General features: G+C 41.4%; 2 protein-coding genes across 3 annotated transcripts in view; one reads left to right on the forward strand and one right to left on the reverse strand.

Moving 5' to 3' along the window:
* Positions 1–6,533, forward strand: part of wwox (WW domain containing oxidoreductase) — a 187,400-nt gene extending 180,867 nt beyond the window's left edge. For both annotated transcript variants that reach the window (XM_019857088.1, XM_019857087.1), the window contains one exon: positions 5,967–6,533. In XM_019857088.1, the coding sequence (XP_019712647.1) occupies positions 5,967–6,164 (198 nt within the window). In that variant the 3' untranslated portion in view covers positions 6,165–6,533. The remainder of the gene's footprint in view (positions 1–5,966) is intronic.
* Positions 6,534–7,304: 771 nt separating this feature from the next.
* mafb (MAF bZIP transcription factor b) overlaps positions 7,305–22,617 on the reverse strand; it is a 49,736-nt gene continuing 34,423 nt past the window's right edge. Inside the window, exon 3 of the mRNA XM_019857089.1 lies at positions 7,305–7,824. The gene's annotated coding sequence lies outside the window, so the exon portion shown is untranslated. The remainder of the gene's footprint in view (positions 7,825–22,617) is intronic.

The raw sequence follows: 22,617 nt of genomic DNA on the forward strand, positions 1-22,617 counted from the left end.
CCCAAAAAACAGAACACACACACACACACACACACACACACACACACACACACACACACACACACACACACACACACACACACACAAACACAGGTCTTGATTTCAATGGTTATTTATTAAATGTAAAATATCTTTAGCACAGGTTAAAAATCAGACACCTCCATCTATATTTAAACATCACATGTCGAAGGGCAGAAGAAGGAGAGAAAAAAAAACACTAGAAAACAAAACCATTTTGAAAATATAGAAGCACAATCCATATGGAGTCCCACTTGAATGAATGAGAGCAACATCGTCCATGAGGTTGGGCAGGGCACAGTTACAATATTTATATTATATATATTTTTTTTTCCATCACACGAATATGAACGGCCATACGCTCCAATTATCGGCCGTGGCGCAGCTGACTCTGTGATGGCCCTGGCCACCTTGTGGGGTGTCACCGGCCCCACTCTTGTCTTTGGCTCGCGTGCTCTGCCTCAAACCTCGCTTTGCGTCGGTAGCGCTGCCAAAAGCCAGCCAGATGGTGAGCAGGAACACACAAGCACCCACAGGAGGAAGAAAACAGGAAGACTTGTACACACACATGGTCCTAGAATAGAGAATATTGCCTGACAATATCTATTTTTTAATCCTATATTTTCCATTTTCTACTTTTTTTTCACTTTTTTTTTTTCATGGACATGCCATATAAGAATTTAGAGAATTTATAAAAGTACCTGAAAGAATTGCTAGGTATTCAGCATGCATAGCCAATATTATCATTATTATTGGTATTCCTTTTTTTTTTTTTAATATATACAAGTCAGCTTCTATGTACAAAAACAGACTGCTCTACAGTACTGGCTTTATTTACATCCAGGTCAATGTGGTAGCTACAGATGGAAGACAGAGGGACATGTTGGGGGTGTCACATGCAAGAAGATGACAAAAGAGAACACGGCGAAAAAAAAACAAACATTACACCACATTTCCCCCCTCACACAGACACGCAGACACACGCACGTACTTGCTTTTGAATACGCTTATTAAAGAGTTTTGCACACTGAAATCTGTACAAGGGACATCTGTCTCGCTTGGAGGAAGTGCTCGGATGTTTGGGGTGTCAATGTGGCGGCTTGGAAGACTTGGATCGCATCTCAGAGTGTTTCCAGAGGGTTGGTGCTGGGTTTTGTGTGTATGTTACCTCTATGTTGTTGCAAAGGCCACTTTACGACTCCTTTTTTGAGTTGCAGTTTTGGCAAGCACACATACGGTAGTCCATTTTTCTACTGCTGCAAAACTCACTTAAAACAATCTGTCGTGAAGCTGAACCCTATTAAGTAATTATTATGTCATCATTATTGATTTTCAACTCAAAGGTTTGTTACTGTATGCTATTCAATTCCCGAAATTTTACTGTGTTAATTTCGGAGTGAACAAATATGGCTACTTGCCCAATAATGTGTTCTAATTTTGTCGATTATCCTATTTTTTTTTCAATGATAAGTCATAAATTCTGCAAAATTAAATCATCGTTAACACGAGGTTGCTTCCTTCGTCTTAAATTGCCAATTGCACAGCAGTTCAACTCGGATAATGAAGTAAATTCACTTGATTAACGTCGACCCAAATAGCACTCGCAAGTGTACCTCGCATTGTCATTAATATCACATTAAGAAGAACGGGAAGAATAGACCCGTGGTGCTCTACCAGCTTCACGGCACATGAAGCCGCACATCCCACTTTGGGCGACACACCTTTGGGAACACTTGAGATAGGATAGGTTGGTGGCGGCTACGCTGACTTGGAGACAGCGACCGAGAAGTACACGCTTTAGTCATCTAAATATACACACATAAATATCGTCCTCATGATCCAGTCACGCATATGATGATGTTTTGGATTTGTATGGAAGCTGCTTTCTGTCTCCTGTTTTCCATCTTTTGTTGTTTCAAATGATTAGGTACACAATACGGATGTCACGTGGTTTAAAATGTTAGCTATTTCATTTAAGCTTTTGTGTGCAGTGGTACAGGATTGTGGCGTCCCCCAGAGCTCAATTTTGATTCCCAACCTGTTCTCACTTAGCTGCTTCCATCTATACATCTTCATCTATCTTCTCTGGCGATCGTCCCGATTTGGGTGCTGTGTGGGATGGAGCCTCTCTCAATTCGCTTTGTGTGAGAGAAGTAGGGTACACCCTGAACAGGTCACCAGCCAATCATAGGGAACATATTGACAAACATTCATCCCAATTCACCCAAAAGAACATTTTGTGGGATTTGACAATTTTAGACCCCAATGTTGAAAATTTCAAGTAATGTTCATCAGAAAGGTGTTTAATGTTGTTTACGACAATTAAGATTTTTTTTTCTTCGGGCAGCATGCCTGAAAATTGGTCTTCAGTTGTCCTAACTGTCTTCAGAGCATCTCAAATTGTCCTGACATGTAGCATTTTGTCTTTTTTTTTGGGTGACGTGCAGCGTAAGAATACACACAAAGGTTTCTTTCTCTTAGACACAGCTATGGCCAAATGACATGAAACTCCTCCCCCCCAGTTCAATATAGGAGGTTGACTCCTAATGGTGATAAATTAATATTTTTACTTTCATGAATTGGTGGATCTTTCAGCAAGGCATGACAAAAAAAAAGCCAACGCAAAAATGAAGTACTGGTAATATGTGTTAATTAACCAATTGCGTATGAATAGAGACAGCTGAATGACAGGACTCTTTATGTCGGATTAAAGAATGCTTTGCCCAACCCTGCATTTAAAGCTGACGAAACAGAATCAGCAAGTTTCCCTAATTCCATTTTGTGCGGCCAGCGTTTAGTAGCTGGACTCAAAGTAACATGGATGACTTTGAGTCGGCATGCGCGAGCGAGCGACTGCTTGGTTTGAAATTGCGCAGTCGAGCGGCGTCCGTGTGAACTTTCCAGCTCAGAGAGACACTGCTTGGCATTTGTCCCATCTTTGATACATGAGACGCTATGCCAGGCCCAGTTATCGGCCGTCTGGCAGGTTACAGTGAGACATCGTGCTTTTCTCATCATGCCGCGCTTCAAACGTCGGCGCCCAAGTTTACTTCCAGCGCTAGCTTGCAGCTTCATTGATGACAAATCTTGGAATCTTTTTTTTCCTCTTCATTTGCATTTAGCGTATGGAAGCACAGCTGTGTGCTCAAACAGTTGCTCAGTGTGTGTGTTTGTGTGTCTGTGTGTGTGTATGGAAAGCCATTTGAGCATTTATAGCATCTTATTTATTCTATAGTAGTCCACGTAATAGGATCGTTTTTGTCGTCATTAGTACAAGTCAGCACACTCGTATCTCGGCTGTGTTTAACTTATAAATTTGTTTCCACTACTAGTGCAACTGTTGGCCTACTAGTTATACCTTAAGGTAGATATTGGAAAAAAAATACTCAAACATAATTGATATCCTTAATATCAATCTTCAGGTCCATGCACTAGTATGCTCTCGTTGTCACTAGTAAGACAATAAAGCACATGAGTAGAATGACTGTGTCTTAGGTATCTTTTTTTTTTCCACTACTAGTGACAATATTGGCCTACCAATACAAACTTTACCTTTATTTAGTCCATGAGCTTGTCAGCTGTTTCTACTCACTAGTCAGACAGTTCAGTGCACTAGTAAGACAGCTGCATCTTATTTGCAACATTGTTTCCACGACAACTACCACTTTGGCCTCACCATCTTTGATAACAATGTTAAGGTCTAGTACAGGTTCGGGTATTGTAAGAAAATTCAGCACACTACTAAACAACTAGAGCGGACTATCAAGGCGGTGTCTTACTAGTAAAATATTTTTCCACCGCTAACACGTTTGGCCTACTCATAAAACCCATCCTTCATATTTAGGCATGTTATTTTTTTTCCCTGATATCTAGCTTGTTGTACCTTAAGCTGGATATCAGGGATAAAAAATAACATGCTACTATGCAGATTTCTCCTCACGAGCAAGACAACTTTGCCGTTCTTGCAGGACAAGTTGTTACTCGTGAGGCAAAACTGTGCACTAGTTAACTTTGTGTTCCTAGTACCATATGACCAAATTCTACTTGTTAAAATCTAGCGCTTCTCTCGTGGTACCTGTACATGTGGCACACAGGTGTCAATGAGCGGACAGTTAACGTGTACTCATCCTGCTTGTATTAGTAAAACAGTGTTACAAGTAAGATGCAGTCTTTCTACCAGTGCTCTGAGTTCCCTGATTAGTGAGTACAAAGAGTTTACTGGTACACGACCTTAAGCTGGATATCAAGGATACAGAATAAATGCTCAAACAGCTTTCCAAGGGGTGCGTGTATGTGTGTGTGCACACGTGTGTGTGGTGCGTGTCCCTGGTAGCTTCTCTCAGTCGACTTTTGCCGCTTTCAGATAAAGAGGTGAAAACATTTCACGTATCCAGCCTTGACGTTCGCTTTGGTGGTGCTGGTGAAAGCTGTCAGAGCGGCTTTTTATTTATTTCTTTTTATTTATTATTTATTTTAGGAAGGCCTTTGAGCATCGCGGCTAATGTGTGTAATTCCGCCTGACGTCTTGGTTTTCAAAATGTCACAGATCCGGCATGAATATCCCTACTAATTAGTGACTGACTGACCGGCCGGAGCGTGTGAGACGACTTGGAGTCCACGCATTGTGTTTTGATGCCCGCAAACTTAGCTTAGTCGACTTACTGACAAACAGTCATGTGTGTGTGTGTGTGTGTGTGTGTGTGTGTGTGTGTGTGTGTGTGTGTGTGTGTGTGTGTGTGTGTGTGTGTGTGTGTGTGTGTGCGTACGTGCATGTGTGAAAGCGGTACACATTTCAACTTGCATCGTTTCTCCAACAACTTCACTTAAGGCGTACTAATACCTTCTATCCATTCATTTTCTACAGCATTTATTGTCATGCAAATCTAACTGGACCCAATTTTAGTTGACTTTTGGCGTGCGAGAAGTGAGGTATACGCTGAACTGGTCCCCAGCCAATCGCAGAGAACACAAACACAACACAAACTTTCATTACGTTGTTTCGTCCCCATATTTAAGTGGGACTGAAAAGCAAATATTTAGGACAGTTGTGACATTTTTTTAAACCATATATATTTCATCAAAGATTTCTTGTTCAGTAAGACCAGCGTTCATTTGTTCCAGCTCCATTCGATTGTGGCGTCCCACAAGGCTCAATTTTGAGGCCTAACCAGTTCATACTAGTTATTTCCCTTGGTTTCCATCCACCCGTTTCCTAGAGTGCTTTTACACATTTGGGTGGAAGGCGTGCTTAGAGTCAATCTGAGCTGAGGTTGAACAAAAGGAGTGGGGTCCACCCTGGACTGGTTGGTGGCGATTCGCAGGGCCCATGTGGAAAAACAACCATTCACACTCACATTCACACCTATTGACAAGTTTTCAATGTCCCCAACATGCATGTTTGTTTGGAACGTATGAGGAAGCTAGAGTACCCGGAGAGAACCCATGCAAGCAAGAGAGGAGGCTTTAGCTGAGCTAGGCCACCGTGCTGCCACGCATTAATCCCATGTGAAAAATATACATACTGTATTTATAACCTCATCCTTTCACATATACAATGAACCCCACCCGCATAAAAAGGTTTGTAATTGTCTGTGACTGCCACAAGTGGGCAGCAGAGCACTATTTCCGATTAGACAAAGCTATGGCCTGAATAAATGAAGGGCCAAGATGCCACAAGATTGCACCAAAGCAACGTTTTTGTATCAGGCGTGATCACAAACACAGCGATTAGGTTCCCAAAATTCTTCGTGTGTATGTTGGGGTTCACTCTACACATAAAAAGCGTCATCCACCATGTTGTTCTTGTTCGCAATGGTCCCATAGACACCCAATAGAGACATAGATAAATAAATATATGTATATAAATATATGTACAGGAGAGGCAGCATGTCCACTTTGTGTGTTTCCTTTGCTGAGTTCATGTGTGTGTTCGGTTTGTCTTTCCGCAGCAACAAGGTGCCGCCACCAGCGTGTACTGCGCCGTGGCTCCCGAGCTGGAGGGCCTGGGGGGAATGTACTTCAACAACTGCTTCCGCTGCGAGCCCTCCGCCCAGGCCCAGGACCCGGATGCTGCCGCCGGCCTGTGGGAGCTGAGCGAGCGCCTAGTGGCGCAGGGCGAGACCATGGGCCAGATCCGGGCCATTTGAGGATCAAGGAGTCACGGTCGTCATTGTCTCCCCCGCCAAAAAAAAAAAAAACAAAAAAGGGAAAAAAATGGGGAAGCCTCATTGACTGCGTTGTTGGATAGAGCTGCCAAAAGCACGACCATGTGGATGGACACGCCAAAATGCAAGAAGAGGGGATAATGATGTCACATGAACTAGGTGGGGAAAGTGGGAACAATTTACACTTGGGTTCTGCTCTTTTTTTCTTGATTTTCATCCATGTTAAAAACACTTTTCTTTGAAAGTAAATGTTGACCAATAGACATTCTCTCTGTAGTTTATGTGTCTGATTCCAGCAATAGTGTCACAAATAGTCGTTGTAATATTAGGGCCACACTGGAAAAAAAAAAAGAAAATACTATGAGAAAAGTCGGATGTGGAGATCAACTCTTTTTTTTTTACTTTATTTACAAGAATTAAGTCATACCTTGACGTGAAGTATAGAATGAGAATGTTACAAGAAGGAAGTAAATTTATGAGAGTAAAGTTATGTATTTACAACAAAACGGTCACAATTTTACAAGATTAAAGTTAGAAAAAATGTTGCAAGACTACAAAGAAAATGTCATTGAATGAGAACAAAAAAAAACAACAATGAAAAACAAGTAATAAAAAAAACCATTTGGAGGCAGTAATATTTTACAGTTGTGAAGACGCAATTTTACGAGTACCGTCGAATTATCGCCAATGAAATTATTTGAGAGTAAAGTTAGTATCTTGTCGTAAAAAGTTGCAATATTACAAGAAAATAAAAAAATAGGACTTCGACAGGAAACGGTTGCATTAAAAAAGGAATGTCGTAAATTTTACATTAACAGGAAGCGACAATATTACATGGGAAAAATGCAACATATTGACATATATTAACAATATTTCACAAGGGAAAAAAAATGAAATGCTATTAATTTGACCAATTCTTTTTTCATTGTGGCCCTAATATTCTGGTGTCCAAATCGTCCATCTTCCCCAATTGTTTTTATTTATTTATTTTTTTGGAGGGGCGGGGGAGTCTATTTATAAATATTTCCTTCTTGTGTGTTAATCCTTCAGGGTTGGGTCTAAAAAAGAAACAATGAGAAACTCATGGCTATATCAACACACCGAGGTATGGTTCTATATATATATATATAATAGTTTCGCTTTTTCTTTTTTTTTTTAGTAATTATCGTTTTTTTTTAATAATGTCCCGATCTTCTATACAATATTTACAACATCCTGATTTGTGGACGTGTGCTAAAGGGGTGTGGACATCACTTCATCATGTTTTTTTTTCTCCAGTTTTCTCTATGAATCGACCTATTTATTTATAAACTACACTCTGGTGAGATTATTACAATTTGGAGTTTTTTTTTTGTTTTTTTTTTAAATAAGAAATGTTTTTGAGATTATTTTCTTCTCAGGGGGAAAATGTGGTAGGTTTCAGTCTGGTGGATTTTTCTTCTTTTGTAAATCATTTTTCCTGGGGTATTTGTTTTTTTGTTTTGTTTTTGTTTAGTTTTTTTTACATTGGCAGGGATTTGGGGGCGTGAAGGGTCAAAGTTGCGCCGCCGTTAGTTTGGTTGCCTTTTGAGACCTTGTGCTTAATGGCAGTCGGGGTGCTGTTTGTCCGTCTTGAAACGTCAGCGTTCCAGTGGAGGGATATCTGTGGAAAAGAAATGAGACAAATTAAAGCTTGAATAAATATAAAAATGAAAAGAAAAAAGGTATACAGTGTGTGCATTTCCAGGCATGTGTGTTTTGCTTTTGAAGCTCATTAAAAGGAGAGTGTGTAAATCAGCTGGCCATTAGGGGGAGATATTTGTGTAGGCAGCAAACAAGCAATGCTGAGGCCACCACTGTTTTCCGAAGCAGCAATAAAACACACCAAGTGTCATTTCACGTAATGAATGCATTTTTATTTACGAGAGCATGCAGGTGGGCTGTGCAAAAGAAAAAAAAACACAAACAAACAGATGAAGCAGCTGATCGCACAGATGCTCACACATTCCTTGTTTATGATTATTGTTAATATTCCAAAATAAAAAGAACACATGTTTGGACACATGCTGCGCTTGTATACACAGAAGGAAGGCGATAGCGCCAGTGTGTGCCACGTTGCTGTAATCAGCAGTGCACTTCACAGCGCAGGTGTCTTATCATTGGATTTTTCACATCACGTTACAGCATTTTCCAGTGAATCTCACACACACTGAACACACACTTGGAAACACAGGTGCAATCACACTCTCAGTGTGGCATTAGTTACAACACCGGAGCAAAGAAATTATCATGAGAGAGATTTGAACAATTGAAACTCCTTGAGTTGCTGTCCATGGTGCTAATCGCACCACCACCTCTAGTGCCTCTCACCTCAAGTTTCATGGAAAATCCTTTGAGCATTTTTTCTATATCCAGCTAAAGGTGAATTGTGACTCTTGTATTGAACGTGATCAGAGAGTGCAGCATGTAATTCATGTTCTGTTCTCCACAATGAAGTCCTTCGGCGAGGCATTCGAAAATCGAAGACCTTCAGCGCACCCCCCGCGTATCAAACGAACAGACGTGAGCGTTCTGAGTAAAGTGGGAGGATCCTGCCCGGCTTCCACAGCGAGTGTCATCGATCAGCTCGTATCGGAATGGTCCTGATAGCTGATCAATATGCTACACTTCCTCTCAGCCGGAGGAGGAAAGAGGAGGACCTTGATCCTTTCACCCCACCACCCCAGTCCAGTCTTTGCCAATTTTTTTTTTTTTTTGATGAATGGAAATACTATCAATCCATTCCATCCCGTCGTAAACCACTCTCAACATTTTTGTAAGAAATGTTTTAATGGGGGGGGTTGTACTTAATAGTAATGTTCTGTATATCAACAAACAGTAAAAATGAAAGTAAATGTAATCAAAAAATAGATTTTGCAATGTTTTTTGCTCCAATTTGATGGACATTGATCTGCTCCTAATATGACGTGTGCGATAATACATACCGGTACATACTTTTTAGATTTGATGCTTTTACACAAAGAAGCAAAGAAGACATCAAAGTAAGCTGCAATAATATCAATCGTTTTTCACAGAGCATGAAATAAATATTTTTAAATAGAATAAATGCTGTATACATTTTTTTTTTTTTTTGTGAACCAATTAAGTGAAACTGGATCATTTCTTATGGCACACATGTGCCGCAAAGAAGTGGGTGGGGAATGACTTCGCCTCCACACACACACACACACACACACACACACACACACTCACGCGCGCACACACACGCACACACGTACACACACATGTACACACACACGTACACACACACAGACGTGTGGAAGAACACGATACGGGCACCACAAGCCAAGATGAAGCAAAAACCAACAGTGACTGTTCCCTTGATTTTTTTTCTTCCCTTCACCGAGTTCATTTCAATTTGGGCTGTAATTGTTTACGAGCGACCATTTCATTTTCCATTATTGTTTTTATTTCTCCTCGTGATTAATTTCACCTCTCAAGGAATAATTATGAGAGGATTGATTTGATTATGCCTTTGTTCTGGCCCCCGTCGGCTCCATTGACTGAGGGAAATGCCATCTCGCCATTTGCGGCGGATATATTTAATGATCACAATCAATGTTAAAGCTCTCTCTAGACTCGACTAACTCAATAAATATCTGCCAGGAGGAAATTTACCATCTAACTACAGCCGGCAATAAAGTCTGTGCCTTTCCTCCTCCTCCCTCGACCGCCCACTCTGCTCTCTTTCCATCTCTTCTGTGGTGAGGGCCACATTGTGATTAAAACTGCTGATACATTTTCATTAAGAGCTGCTGCAGAGTCCAGTCAGTCATCACGCTGCTTTGTTGCTCTCGTCAGCTGCTTGTGAACTGTGACGCCAATTCTTTTTTTTTTTTTTTTTTTTTTTGTGCCATTTTGATGGCTCAACTCTCGTCCCGCTGCCTTTTACAAATATACAGTGACGGCTAATATCTCAAATAACTTTAGCACTCTCGTAAGTCAAGATACCACTCTATACCAGAACAATTGATCTGAATTTCTCTCTTTTTTTTTTTAATTTATAAAAAAAATTAAATTTATTCAAAATTAATGAATTTAATCAAGAACATTTTTAACGTATTGCGTCTGTCAAAGTTGAGAGTTTAATTGACATTAGTGAAAGCGTTTAAAAAATAATAAATAATTCACCCTTTCAGGTACAGCGGAAACTACAGCGAACAGTTTATCATGTTATCAGTTTACAGGGTGCATGAAAGGGTTAACACAATTTTATTTACTTCCTCTGCTTACTGTACGTGTTCTGGTGTGAAGCTGAAGAAACACAGACTACTGTATCGTCGTATCTTCAGTTTTTGACGCTAGTTGGAAGAATCTAAAGTCATTTGTATCCATTGCAAAGCCAGCTTCAAGTACCATATCAGTTGTACGTCTTTTGGCGTATTATCTCCGTTCTCAAGTTACCTCCACGGGGCCCCGCAAGTCATCGCTGCTGGAGTGCGGCGCTCGTGGGCAGAGCTAAAAGTGTAAGTGACAAGTTTTGAGGATTGTATCCATCAGAAGAATAGAAGAAAGAGGCCTGTTCAGCTGAGTCTGGTTGTTCAGTGGTCGTGTTTTACAGAAGAATTGTACTGTAGAATCAAAGAAAACTATTAGAACAGCCTTTGTATCTACTTTCTATTTGATGATCTTCGATTCATTTCAAGCTTTGAAGAAAGTAGTGAATAATTGAAATAGAGGAAACTGATTGATTACAGAAAATTGTACGATTAATTCGTTTGAAAAAAATTTTGACTCAATTTGTATATTTATGAGGGGGAAAAAATACAACTTTGTTTTTATGAATTCTCATATATTGCACACAAATATTTATTGTAATCTTGACTTCAGAATTTGTGTAGTTTAATGCATCGTGTATGCTCGTGACATTTAAAAATGTTGTTTCCGCAGAAAAGGAACTCCATTGAAAATTGAGGACCCCCTTTACATTTGATCATTGTTACAGTGTCATGTTAAATTCTGACTTTTCATTCATTTGACCGTATTTTTGGTTTTTGTTTTTAACAAATTATACAAGTGGTTAGCGCGTCAACCTCACAGTGCAGAGGTCGTGGGTTCGATCGCGGCTCTGGCTTTCCTGTGTGGAGTTTGCATGTTCTTCCCGGGCCTGTGTGGGTTTTCTCCTCGTACTCCGGTTTCCTCCCACATTCCAAAAACATGCATGGCAGGCTGATTGAACACTCCAAATTGTCCCGAGGTGTGAGTGTGAGCGCGAGTGGTCGTTCATCTCTGTGTGCCCTGCGATTGGCTGGCAACCGGTTCAGGGTGTCCCCCACCTACTGCCCGAAGACGGCTGGGATAGCCTCCAGCACCCCCCGCAACCCTTGTAAGGATAGAGCAGTTCAAAAATGGATAGATGGATTTTTGAAAATAAGAATGATGTGCACAACTTTGATTTTTGGGGGTGTTTCCTCTTATCCACAGAGGCTGCATGTATTTGATGATTTGTAGCAGCAGTAGGCAGAATAAAGATGCATTGTCTGGCCTTGTATTGTATACTACAGTCGTGTTTGTGTTATTAAAGGCACCACTACTGCCTAATGGTTGTTGTTATCATTTCTCTTTCCTGTTTCTGTACAGCCACCACTGCTTCGGAGCTAAACAGCACAGTGGGGCGCCAACACCCTGCTGCGCCGTGTGCATTTTTAAGCCTCACGCGCAAATGACACTGAAACGGATCGCTGTTTGTCACACTGCCAACCCCTTTTTCGCACATATAGTTAATTGAGTTTATGTTCTCTTCGGACTGCGTGCCGCCTTTATTCCGCGTTTTAAATACAGTTATGCTTCAGTGGATGTGTTCCTATGCTCTTTCTATGGCGCTTGGCTTCATTTGCAGGACCTGAAACCACCTGAATTTGGATAAGAGGCTGGGTACACCCTGGATTGGTCAGCAACTAGTTGCAGGGAACATATGGACTAACATCCTCCCATTTATAAATTTGTAGAATATGAAGGGATGGTGAAAATACCAAAAATGTTCTAGTGTTTATTTTTGTTTTGTTTTGTTTTCAGATCTCCTCGGGTGTTTTTCTTGAGCTGTAGTTCAAGTTTTTAATCGTTCAGGGCTCCATTTTGGGTCGCAACCTGTTCTTCCTAAAACTGCTTCTAAAGAGGCACGGTACACCATGGATTGGTGGCCTATCTCTGACATGGCATATAGACATACCAACATAGATTTGTAGTCTGTTTAAAACTGTAACTGGATCCATATAATTTTGTTTTGTGCTTCCACTTGACGAAATAAAATTCAGTAAATTCAACCAAAACTTTTTTTCATTATATATGAATAATGCAAAAGGGTCCAACACCCTAAGGCACGTTAGTTTTAAATTCCATTTAAAATTAGCGACTTCACCAATGTTCCCAATGTTCACAGTTGTTACTCGATATAAATGATGTGTGTCGATTCCCGACTAAAACCACATCACTGTTTTGTTGGTTCTTTTACTGTGAGTCATTCAGTAATTTTTTTTTTTTTCAGAATGTTACTTTGAGATTATTTACAATCGTGAAATCACACACATTTTAAGACTTTTGAAAGATGAATCAAAGACATTTTAGTCCCAAACAAGACCTTGTTTTCATGGATTCAATGTTTTTTAAGACGTTCTAATGATCTGCGGGAACCCAGATCCAATAAAAAAATAAAAAATAAACTTTGTTGAAAAGGGCATCATTTCATCACAAAACCAGACAACTCCTCACTTTTGCAATCCAACTCTTCACTTATTTCCCCCCTGCTGGTCTTCCCACACCATCCATCCATAACTCGCAGGTGTTTGTATTTATATATTCGATGTATGGAAGCCACCGCTCCATCGAGGAAATCTTCAAATTCCCCAGCGTGTCCTCGGCACGAGACAGCATGACCTTGTAAACCCTGAGTTATTTTCTCCAACAACTGTGTAGGACTGGGAAGAAATGTGAGAAGGGGAAACGATGGGATGGGGTGGGGCGAGAGGTGGTGATGGGATAGGGGAGGCTTGTAGGTGGGAGGGGGAGGGGGTGTTGGTCGAGTAAAAGAGCTCCTGCCTGTCATACCTTTCAAACGCTAAGAAAAATGAGCACTTGGGCTGAAGTACAATTATTAGCCCCTGTCCACAGATTCATCACAGCATAGAGTGGGAGGTAGAAAGGGTGGAGGAGGGGGTGGAGCGATAAGCTTGTGGAGTGGCGGAGGGAAACAATGAGAAAGTGAGGAAATTGACCCAAGTCCGTGAGCGAGTTGCTAAGGTGCTCGGAGAAACACAAGGGATGATGAAAAGGGGGCGGAAGAGGTGGAGTTTTGGGAGTGAAGAATGGAAGTGGGGAGGTGGGGCTAAATAAAAGGTGAGTGAGGAAATGAGAAAGAGCGAGGCCGAGGTAAAAGAGGCTCGAATGAAATAAGAGGATTTGTCAGGCCACTGCTCGGTGGCAGTAATAAAGTCTGATAATCTGCGGAGGCCCCGACGCTTGGCTGCTCACACGCCGACTCGCTTCATGTCCCACTTTACCACCAGGCCACGCCAAGGTCACACACTCACGCACGCGCACATATTTTCAATCAGCTTGTTTGCGCCCCAAGTGTGTGTGTGTGTGTGTGTGTGTGTGTGTGTGTGTGTGTGTGTGTGTGTGTGTGTGTGTGTGTGCACTCCTTCGAAAAGCTGCACAGTGTGACCAAAAAAAGAAAACCACACAGCCAATTGTCCTCGGCATCCTCTTTTGAAAGCATTCCCTTCACTTTAACAAACATGGCCGCCCACACCCATGTTGATTTTGGGCTCTCATTTTTCTCCCCTTCTTAACTGACTTGGGCTGCGCCAATCAATAACTATCAAAACCGTTAAGTGAATACATCTGTCACGCGCAGATAATAGATCGGCGGGGATGTAACGCGTCTGGTTCAGACCGCCACCGGCTGAAAGGAGATATGCGCTTCTGTGCACGCGCTGTGTGTGTGTGTACGAGAGAAAGCAAGTCAGTGTCACACAGAGCACAGATCAGATGAATTTATTCTGCTTTTGAGCTAAATTTCAAAAATACAAACTGAAGAAAAAAAATTGCACCAAGTGCTGTACTGTATGTGTGAGTAGAAACTGGCCAAAACATTAGGTACCCCTGACCAATCTCATGACATCCTAAATAAAATTCACAATGAAATAATTTATTTAAAAACACATTGTGCATGTTTGAAGATAATGTTTAAAAATCTGTGCAAAGACTGAGAACTATATAGTATTCAGTCGTGGAGGCAAAGCATTAAACCGTTTTGCACCATTTTAATTTTCCAGATTTTTTTTTTTGTTGTTGTGGTGGCTAAAATGGAGCCTAAAGATGTACTTGAGCAGCTTTGCTCATATCAGCAGTTATTTGTGCTAGACACCTGTATGCCTACGGCTCAAATAGTCCAATGGCATGGACACTTTAGAGTGCCTCGTTGTCAAATGTGAGTACGCACACATCACAGAGAGAAATACAGAAGAGTGAGGTGCGGGCGGGGGTGTTTAAAACGTCTGACTTTAGAGCCAGCGAGTGGGCCGGGGCGGCATGCTGGTGTGGGCACATTAGAGCGTCTCGTTGTCATGTGTGGAAATGCCCTGCAAGGACCTGGTTGCATGTTTCTTTAAATATTTTCTTGGCGCAAACATGTAGTTATGTGAAGCCAGAATAAAGATTCTAGATGAAGTGAAGTCAATTTTCCAGGTTGTATAAATGGTATTTGATTGACAGTTAACCGGGGCGTGGTTTTCACGCATTCAGCTGACAAGCCCACAGCATTGAAGAGCGGAGAGAATGACTTCATTTTCTAAATTTTGAAGCCTACATTACTTTTGTGAACAACACACTTCTACGTGGTGCGTCAAATTTACAAGACATATTTATTTTACATAAATAAGATAAATAAATATAAATGAATGAGGCATAGCTGTGTAAACTCAGCCAGAAGGACCCAGTTATCACCCAAAATGAAGTCTTCGTATTGGTTCCTTTGACTTCCTGTTTGCGCTTTTGTCGGCCACCTGGCCGCAGAAGTTATGATTTATACTCACGGGTTGATTTAGGTGTCGTTCGCAAACGGCACAATAACCTGCACGCACATAATCGCCTCATTGAGAAACACTGCGACCACTCGCATTACTACTCTGTATGTGATCACAGTCTCTCTTTTTCGCCCCCACCCCGTCTGCCCCCACAATGCACTAAATGGGCTCGCTGGCGGCCGACCAGAGCTGCCTTGTAAATAAACCTGATGCCGTTGGATTGGAATAAATTAAGATCCTGTATGCAAACACGGAAAACTCATAGCAATATCTCAACGGATGTCAGCAAAAAGAGAGGAGGGGGGTGAGATGGGGGAACGTGGTGGCGAGCTAACAGGTGGAGATTTATATTGCCACCTCATCGCTCATTCAACAATTTTTTTTCCACTTCAATCTCCAAATGCACCACTCCCACCCGTGCAAAGCATTATGAGGAGAGGAGGCGAAAAAGGAGGATTAAAAAGCCAGATATTTCGACCAAGGTTTTTTCCGAGTACTCCTCTTGATAAAATGAGCGCATCATCCATTGAACTGAAGCATGAAAGCAGGATGCAACATTTGTTCAATTCATTCCATTCTATTTAATTATGTTACTCGAGCATGCTTCTATGCAGTACAAGATGCTGGACTTGATTTGAGAGTGCTTTGAGTGACAAGTGTGGTCACAGAATGAATGTAACTTGTAAGTCAACTTACCACTGTACTTGGATACAACCAAAACTGATTGATTGGGGTATAACCACCTATACAACAAAAACAACACTGTGGTTCAGCTGGCAGTTATTGCGCAAGGACAGACATGTGCCAATGCATACGTGTGTGTGTGTGTGTGTGTGTGTGTGTGTGTGTGTGTGTGTGTGTGTGTGTGTGTGTGTGTGTGTGTGTGTGTGTGTGTGTGAGCGTGTGTGTGTGTGTGCGTGTGTGTGTGATAAATGGAGAGGAGAGGAGTCACTCGACAAAACAAACTCATACCTACCAGATTAATTACGAGTGCCATGAATCACTGTGCAATTAATTAACTCGTCCTTCGTAATGAAAGTGTGTGTGTGTGTGTGTGTGTGTGTGTGTGTGTGTGTGTGTGTGTGTGTGTGTGTGTGTGTGTGTGTGTGTGCGTGCATGTCAGCCCCTCCACCTCTCGCCCTGTACCCTCTTTAATTGCTCTCCTCTCTATTAAAATGCAGTCTGCTGTGACATCACTCAACCCTCTGTTCGAGCTCCATCATACCAAGCACACACACACATACACACACAAACACACGCACTTACACACTTCATTTTTACACGATTGACAGGACACAGGAAGTCGACAAAGGGTTATACAGGATGTTCAGTTCAATATCCAAAGGATGTCACTACTTGATTTTTTTTGTGTACTTTTGGTAACCTTCACAGGGGTACAAAATTTCTATGCAGCTCAATAAGTCATGTCAAAGGTCATGAGAGACACCTCACCAACAGCATCTCAATCAACTGCAATATGATAGAAAAGTTCCTTTATTTCAAGTGTTCAAGTCAAATCATCTCATAAAAATAGAAAAGAGATTCATTGAGCGTAAAGGAACACATTTTGCATAAGGCAAACTCCGACCTCACTTTCTATTGAAAGTGATCAAAGGCATTTTGCAAAGCGGTCTTCAAATCTATGCGGTTGTCTTAAGTACAGAATGTGCCATTAATTCTATTTGTTTTATGTTTAGTTTGACAAGACAATTCAACTGAGAGCGGCAATAAACAGGCACCACTGTATTATAAATTCTTGAGATGATGATTTGTGGGTTTTCAAAATGAAACTTCACTGTATATGCAGTGCGTCCATTTTATATACGCGTTTCGCTTTTGGAGTTGAACTCAGGAAACAAATCAGGTTTGCCAGCATACTCAAATTAATTGAAATGGACAATGAATACCAAAATTGCGTTTGCCCCTGTAAAATGGAGCCATTCTCCATAAAATGGTGATAATTTCTGAATAGTCAATATACATTGTAAAATCTCTCCAATCAAAGCATAAGCTTCCCTCCCATTATGTTTGATTTCGAATGAAGGTGACGCATAAAACCTTTTTGTCCAAATACTTGCTGTTAGTGAGTAGCCTCTAAGCATTAACTAGCTACAAATAAATGCAAATATCCATCCATCCATTTTTTGAACCGCTTTATCTTTACAAGGTTCCCAGGGGGTGCTGGAGTGTATCCCAGCTGTCTTCGGGCAGTAGGCGGGGACACTCTGAACCGGTTGCCAGCCAGGGCACACAGAGACGAACTACCATCCGCGCTCACACTCACATCTAGGGACAATTTGGAGTGTCCAATCAGCCTGCCATGCATGTTTTTGGAATGTGGGAGGAAACCGGAGTACCGGGAGAAAACCCACGCAGGCCTGGGGAGAACATGCAAACTCCACACAGGGAGGCCGGAGCCAGAATTGAACCCGGTACCTCTGCACTGTGAGGTCGACGTGCTAACCACTGGACCAACGGGCCGGGTCAATGCAAATATGATACGGAAATATAGAAGCTGGTGGAAAAGGTTATATGGTATATTTCTTCTTTCCTGCTCCAGTCACACACACACACACACACACACACACACGCAGGATGCGCACAACACAACAATAAAGCAGCAAGTAGTCCTGTCTGCCCCTCCCCACTTTCTCTTTTCCCTCCCTCACAGCTCATCTGATTGGTGCATAAATCACGCTGACATCAGCTCGACCGCAAGTTGGCCCACTCCTCCACACACACACACACACACACACACACACACACACACACACACACACACACACACACACACACACACACACACACAAAACACCTTGACACACAAACACACACACAGAGGAGGTGAACGTGGCAGCGTGTTCCGTTGTAATCATGAAGACAGTGGATAACACATCTCTCTTTTATCATTCCCCGTCTTTCCCTGACATTTAAAAAGCCATTAACACCACTGAAATTCACCCTCGTGTACATTTCATAAGGACCAAAGACCCCCTACTCCCCATTCCTTCCCGCAGCCCCCCTAACACACCTTGCTCTCTGCCATGTGCGAACGATCTGGTGATAACACAAGGCCCAAATGACACAGACAGAGAGGTGAATTATACCTTAATAAGCCCGGTGCTCATGTCTTTTCGTGGATCTATCGCACAGGTGTCAAACTCAAGGCCCGCGGGCCCGATTTGGTCTTACGCGTCATTTAATGTAGACTACTTCATGTTTTCCGCCAAATGTTCCTTTTAACCCTTTCAGGGACAGCGATTACTACAGTGGACAGCTTCTCATGTTATCAGGTTACAGGGTGCATGAAGGGGTTAATTTGATCCATCTTGAATTTTCAAATTTTCCATGCTTTGAGCAGCATTTTTGACAAATCCCTACTTTACATAAATTGAACAATTATTGTACACTTATGTTGTCACCAACTCACTGTGCTGATTTCATTTCTGTTATATCATTTTTATATCCTTTGGTATTGCATTGGGATCGCATTGTTTATTCTGTCGTCATACATTTGATAACAAAAATGACTTGATAGATGACAGACAGACAGACAGACAGACAGACAGACAGACAGATAGATAGATAGATAGATAGCTAGATAGATCGATAGATAGAGTTTTTGGCCATGATATTCCACTGCATCTCTCGTGTCACCCTGATTGACAAATGGGACAGTAAATGGCGGCAGTCCGGCCGTAATCATGCGCTGATTGGGCCATTTATACACGGGCGTACTGTAAACACGAGCGGCGTAATAGTATTTACTGCTGAACACACTGTATTAATTTATGGCCCATTATTGTAAAAGCCAGCGTTAGCAATGCGAAGGAACTCTCATTGTATAATCTCCGCAGGCCTGACAGAGACTGGAAACACTGCTAATGTAATGTAATGTCCTCCCATGCAGACGCCTGACACCGGCGGACACGAGCTACTGCTGCCAATGACGTACGACCCAGCGCATTGTTAGTTGCCTGCGTCGGCTGCACAGTGTGAGCGAGCTAATCGTACGGTGAATCCTCACTATTCTCAGCGTTTAGGGACCAGAAATAGCCCAAAATGTTTATAACCTCCTATACTAATCATTTAAACCAGTTGAAGTTGTCGTTCAAATAATACAATTCTACGTTGTGTGCAAAAATATGCTTGCTTTATGCTAACAGTGCAAACAGACAGGCTAAAGGACATCAATGACGTTGTGTTGTTAAAATCCTTTGAGCGATGGATGGTTGAACACAAATGGTGCAGCAGCACTTGAAGATAGACACGAGAGCAATACGCACAGGTATATATTCTTTATCCTATGTGAAAGATAACCATTATTATACTGCAGCTGACTCAGTCACGTAATTGTGACCTTTTTTCGTGTCTGTATGGTGGTATTCTACTGCCCCCACCAGAAATACAACTCACTATTACGTTGAATGTAGTTGGTGTAATTGGTTTGCACATTGAACTTGTTTCTCGAGTTGGTCTCATCTTTGGGTAATCGGAGACAACGGCAGCCCAAGTGTGTTATTTACGTTGGGTCTTCAGTGTAAAAGTAAACCTCACTGCAGAAAATCTTGCCTGTCAAAGATAGGATGTCAGAAATGGAAGCAAGGCTCAGGAGTTTTCTCTGCGATTTTGAAGGCTTCAATGGCTCATCTGCAAGTCTGTCACTAAATATTTTGCAAGGCGCAATTGGTGCATATGAGAACCAAACCTGAATTTTAATTGCAACTGCTGACATCGTCTCTAAAATACTGCATTCGCATTGCGAAGAGTCCATGCCCCTGACACATACAGCACATACCATTGTCAATCATTTTCTTTTGACAACAATTTGATTTCTGATGATATTCAATTTTCCCCCCTTAGTATACAAAGAGAATTTGCTGCATTTTTCCTGATACATATTTTTTTCCATCCAGCATTAATCTTGCAAATAAATGTTTGTTCATTTTTTTTAAATAAAAAAAGTGTTTACTCTTGGCAAAAAAAAAAAATCCTTCAGTCAAAAAATGTACTCTTCTGTGTCAACAGGATCCCTAATAAAATAACATTTTACAGGTTTCTTGCATACATTTTTTAAATCTAAGTACCCCCACTTAAGTGGTTGCCATACATTGATGGACACAAAGTGAACCACGGTGCATTTCCACTTCACAGCTTGCATAACAGCACTGTGGAAAAACAACCCCTCCCCCCACCAAAAGAAAAAAAAAAAGTTGCACACAGGAGGATGATAGACAAAATAGTGCCGGAGCGGAGAAGCAGCGATAAACCCTCACACTCGGGAGCATCTTCACTCTTTGAGCTCATTATGTTCACCAGTGAAGATAAACACGGTTGCATATCAGCGTGGGCGGAAAGTCTAATAACAGAGATGCGGATTAATGCCAAACTTTCCACTGAGCGCGATTGCGGTGGAAAAATAAAGATATGTGAGTTAAGAACACCTTCTATCAGTTTGGCCCGCGGCATTAGAGGAACCGCACTGGTGCTTCTCGCCTCGTACGGTATCTCCATCACAGCAGATGAGTGAGAGAGTAAGACTCGCTTTGTTTGGATCCTTTTCATCCTCCGTCTCAACCACTCTGATGTATTTACCCACAATCCAAACCATGTTTGAAAATGCGGAAGAAAAAAAAAGGATGCGGCATTTGACTTCTTCTAACATATTCAAAGAAAAAAGTTTTTTTTTTTTAAAATATATGCTTGATTTTTATACTCTGGTGACCCCTACTTATGACAACCAAAAGTCAGTCCTCCCCCAAAGCTTGTCTTTGACGTTCAGTCTCCCCATGCGCAAACATGGCATCTGTCCTCTACGTTTCCTCCAGGCCCAAAGATTCAAGAAGAATCCTCAAAAAGGTCTCATCCATAATCACCGACCCTGAATTCCCCCAAAAGTGCCTCAGACATGAGTAGAATTACAATAGTGTGCATTGAAGCCTTTCATGCACAAATAATGATAAACCACATCAGGATTTTTTTCTTTTTAGGCATGAAAAAAAATGGCAGTGGATGGCAACACACATAAGGGTCCATTCAGGTTTGAATGGTCGTTTATCTCTTCGTGTGATTGGCTTGTGACCATTTCAGGGTCTACCCCGCCTTTCACTCAAAGACAGCTGGAAAACGCTCCACCACGCTAGTGTGGATAAGCAGGTTTGAGAGTGAAAGAATGAATGAATGAATATTTTTCCAGCCTGAAGAAATGCAAACGTTTGAACATCTAAAAGACGGAATGGATTGCAAATCACAGCTTCATTAAAATAAATAAATAAATAAATAAATAAAAATACAAGACGTATTTTAATAATAAATTTTAATGACAGAAACAATTTTAGAACATCCAGTTTTAGTATTGCACGTAAAGATATCGCTTCATCAGAAAAATAGATTTGTCAGTGCTATTACAATCGATTCTTACAATTATTAACCAGGGATGCTTATGAAAGTGCAATTTTTTTTTTTTTTTTTTTTTTTTTTTGCAGGGATCGTTTTGACCTTTTTATTCATGTTGAAATTTGACCACTCTGGATTGAACAATATTAGAAAGAAAGGAAGCAAATGGGAAGTGTCAACCTCACCTGGCCCCATAACATAAAATTTATTACCGTCTGCCACAATTCAGACTACCGCTTACTATACAACAAAACTGAAAAGCAAAGGCCAACAAGACGGGGGTGCCTTATTATGACTCATAGAATGGAAATAGATGTGAAAGTGGTTTTGAGGGATAATAATAACAATAATACTTTTTTTTAAAAAAAGGGAGACTGATATGGAAATGAAGATGGAAACGCACTGATATAACCATAAATGGTGACATAAAAAGGAAGGGTTGAAAAAGCAGGTTCGAGATCGAGAGCCACCCAAAGACTTATGGGAAAGCGAGCAAGCGAGAGAGTGTGAGCGAGAGAAGCCAGACAGACGGGATGAGTTATGGAGTAAGAGAGGAGGAGAGTGCTTTCACACATGGAGACAGTCGCCTGATTTAAGGCTAAAAGACGTGAGACAAGCTCTGCTGAGAAAGGTGATGGACCTGAAGAGTGCCGCTGAAAGGACTCGCCTCGGAGCAGGCCTCCCTTGCTTTACTAGTCTGAGAGAGCAAGCGAGCGGCACTCCGTCAAAAGACAACAGTCAGCACCTGTTTATTTGTTGTTAGGATAAGGTCCCAAATTTGGAGTTGTAGTACCACGTTTTGCCACAACAATGCTGGGCAGTAGTGAGGTCAACTGGAAGAGATGGAGCGTAATGAAGAGCAAGAACAAGTGGCAGAGAAGGACCCAAACTAAGCGGCACTAATAGTTGTACATCACACAGAGCATTTTATATATAATAATAGATAGATAATATAGATAATAGGTTTGTTTCTTATA

This window comes from Hippocampus comes, unplaced genomic scaffold (genome assembly GCF_001891065.2).
Source record: "Hippocampus comes isolate QL1 unplaced genomic scaffold, H_comes_QL1_v1.1 scaffold186, whole genome shotgun sequence".
Taxonomy (NCBI): domain Eukaryota; kingdom Metazoa; phylum Chordata; class Actinopteri; order Syngnathiformes; family Syngnathidae; genus Hippocampus; species Hippocampus comes.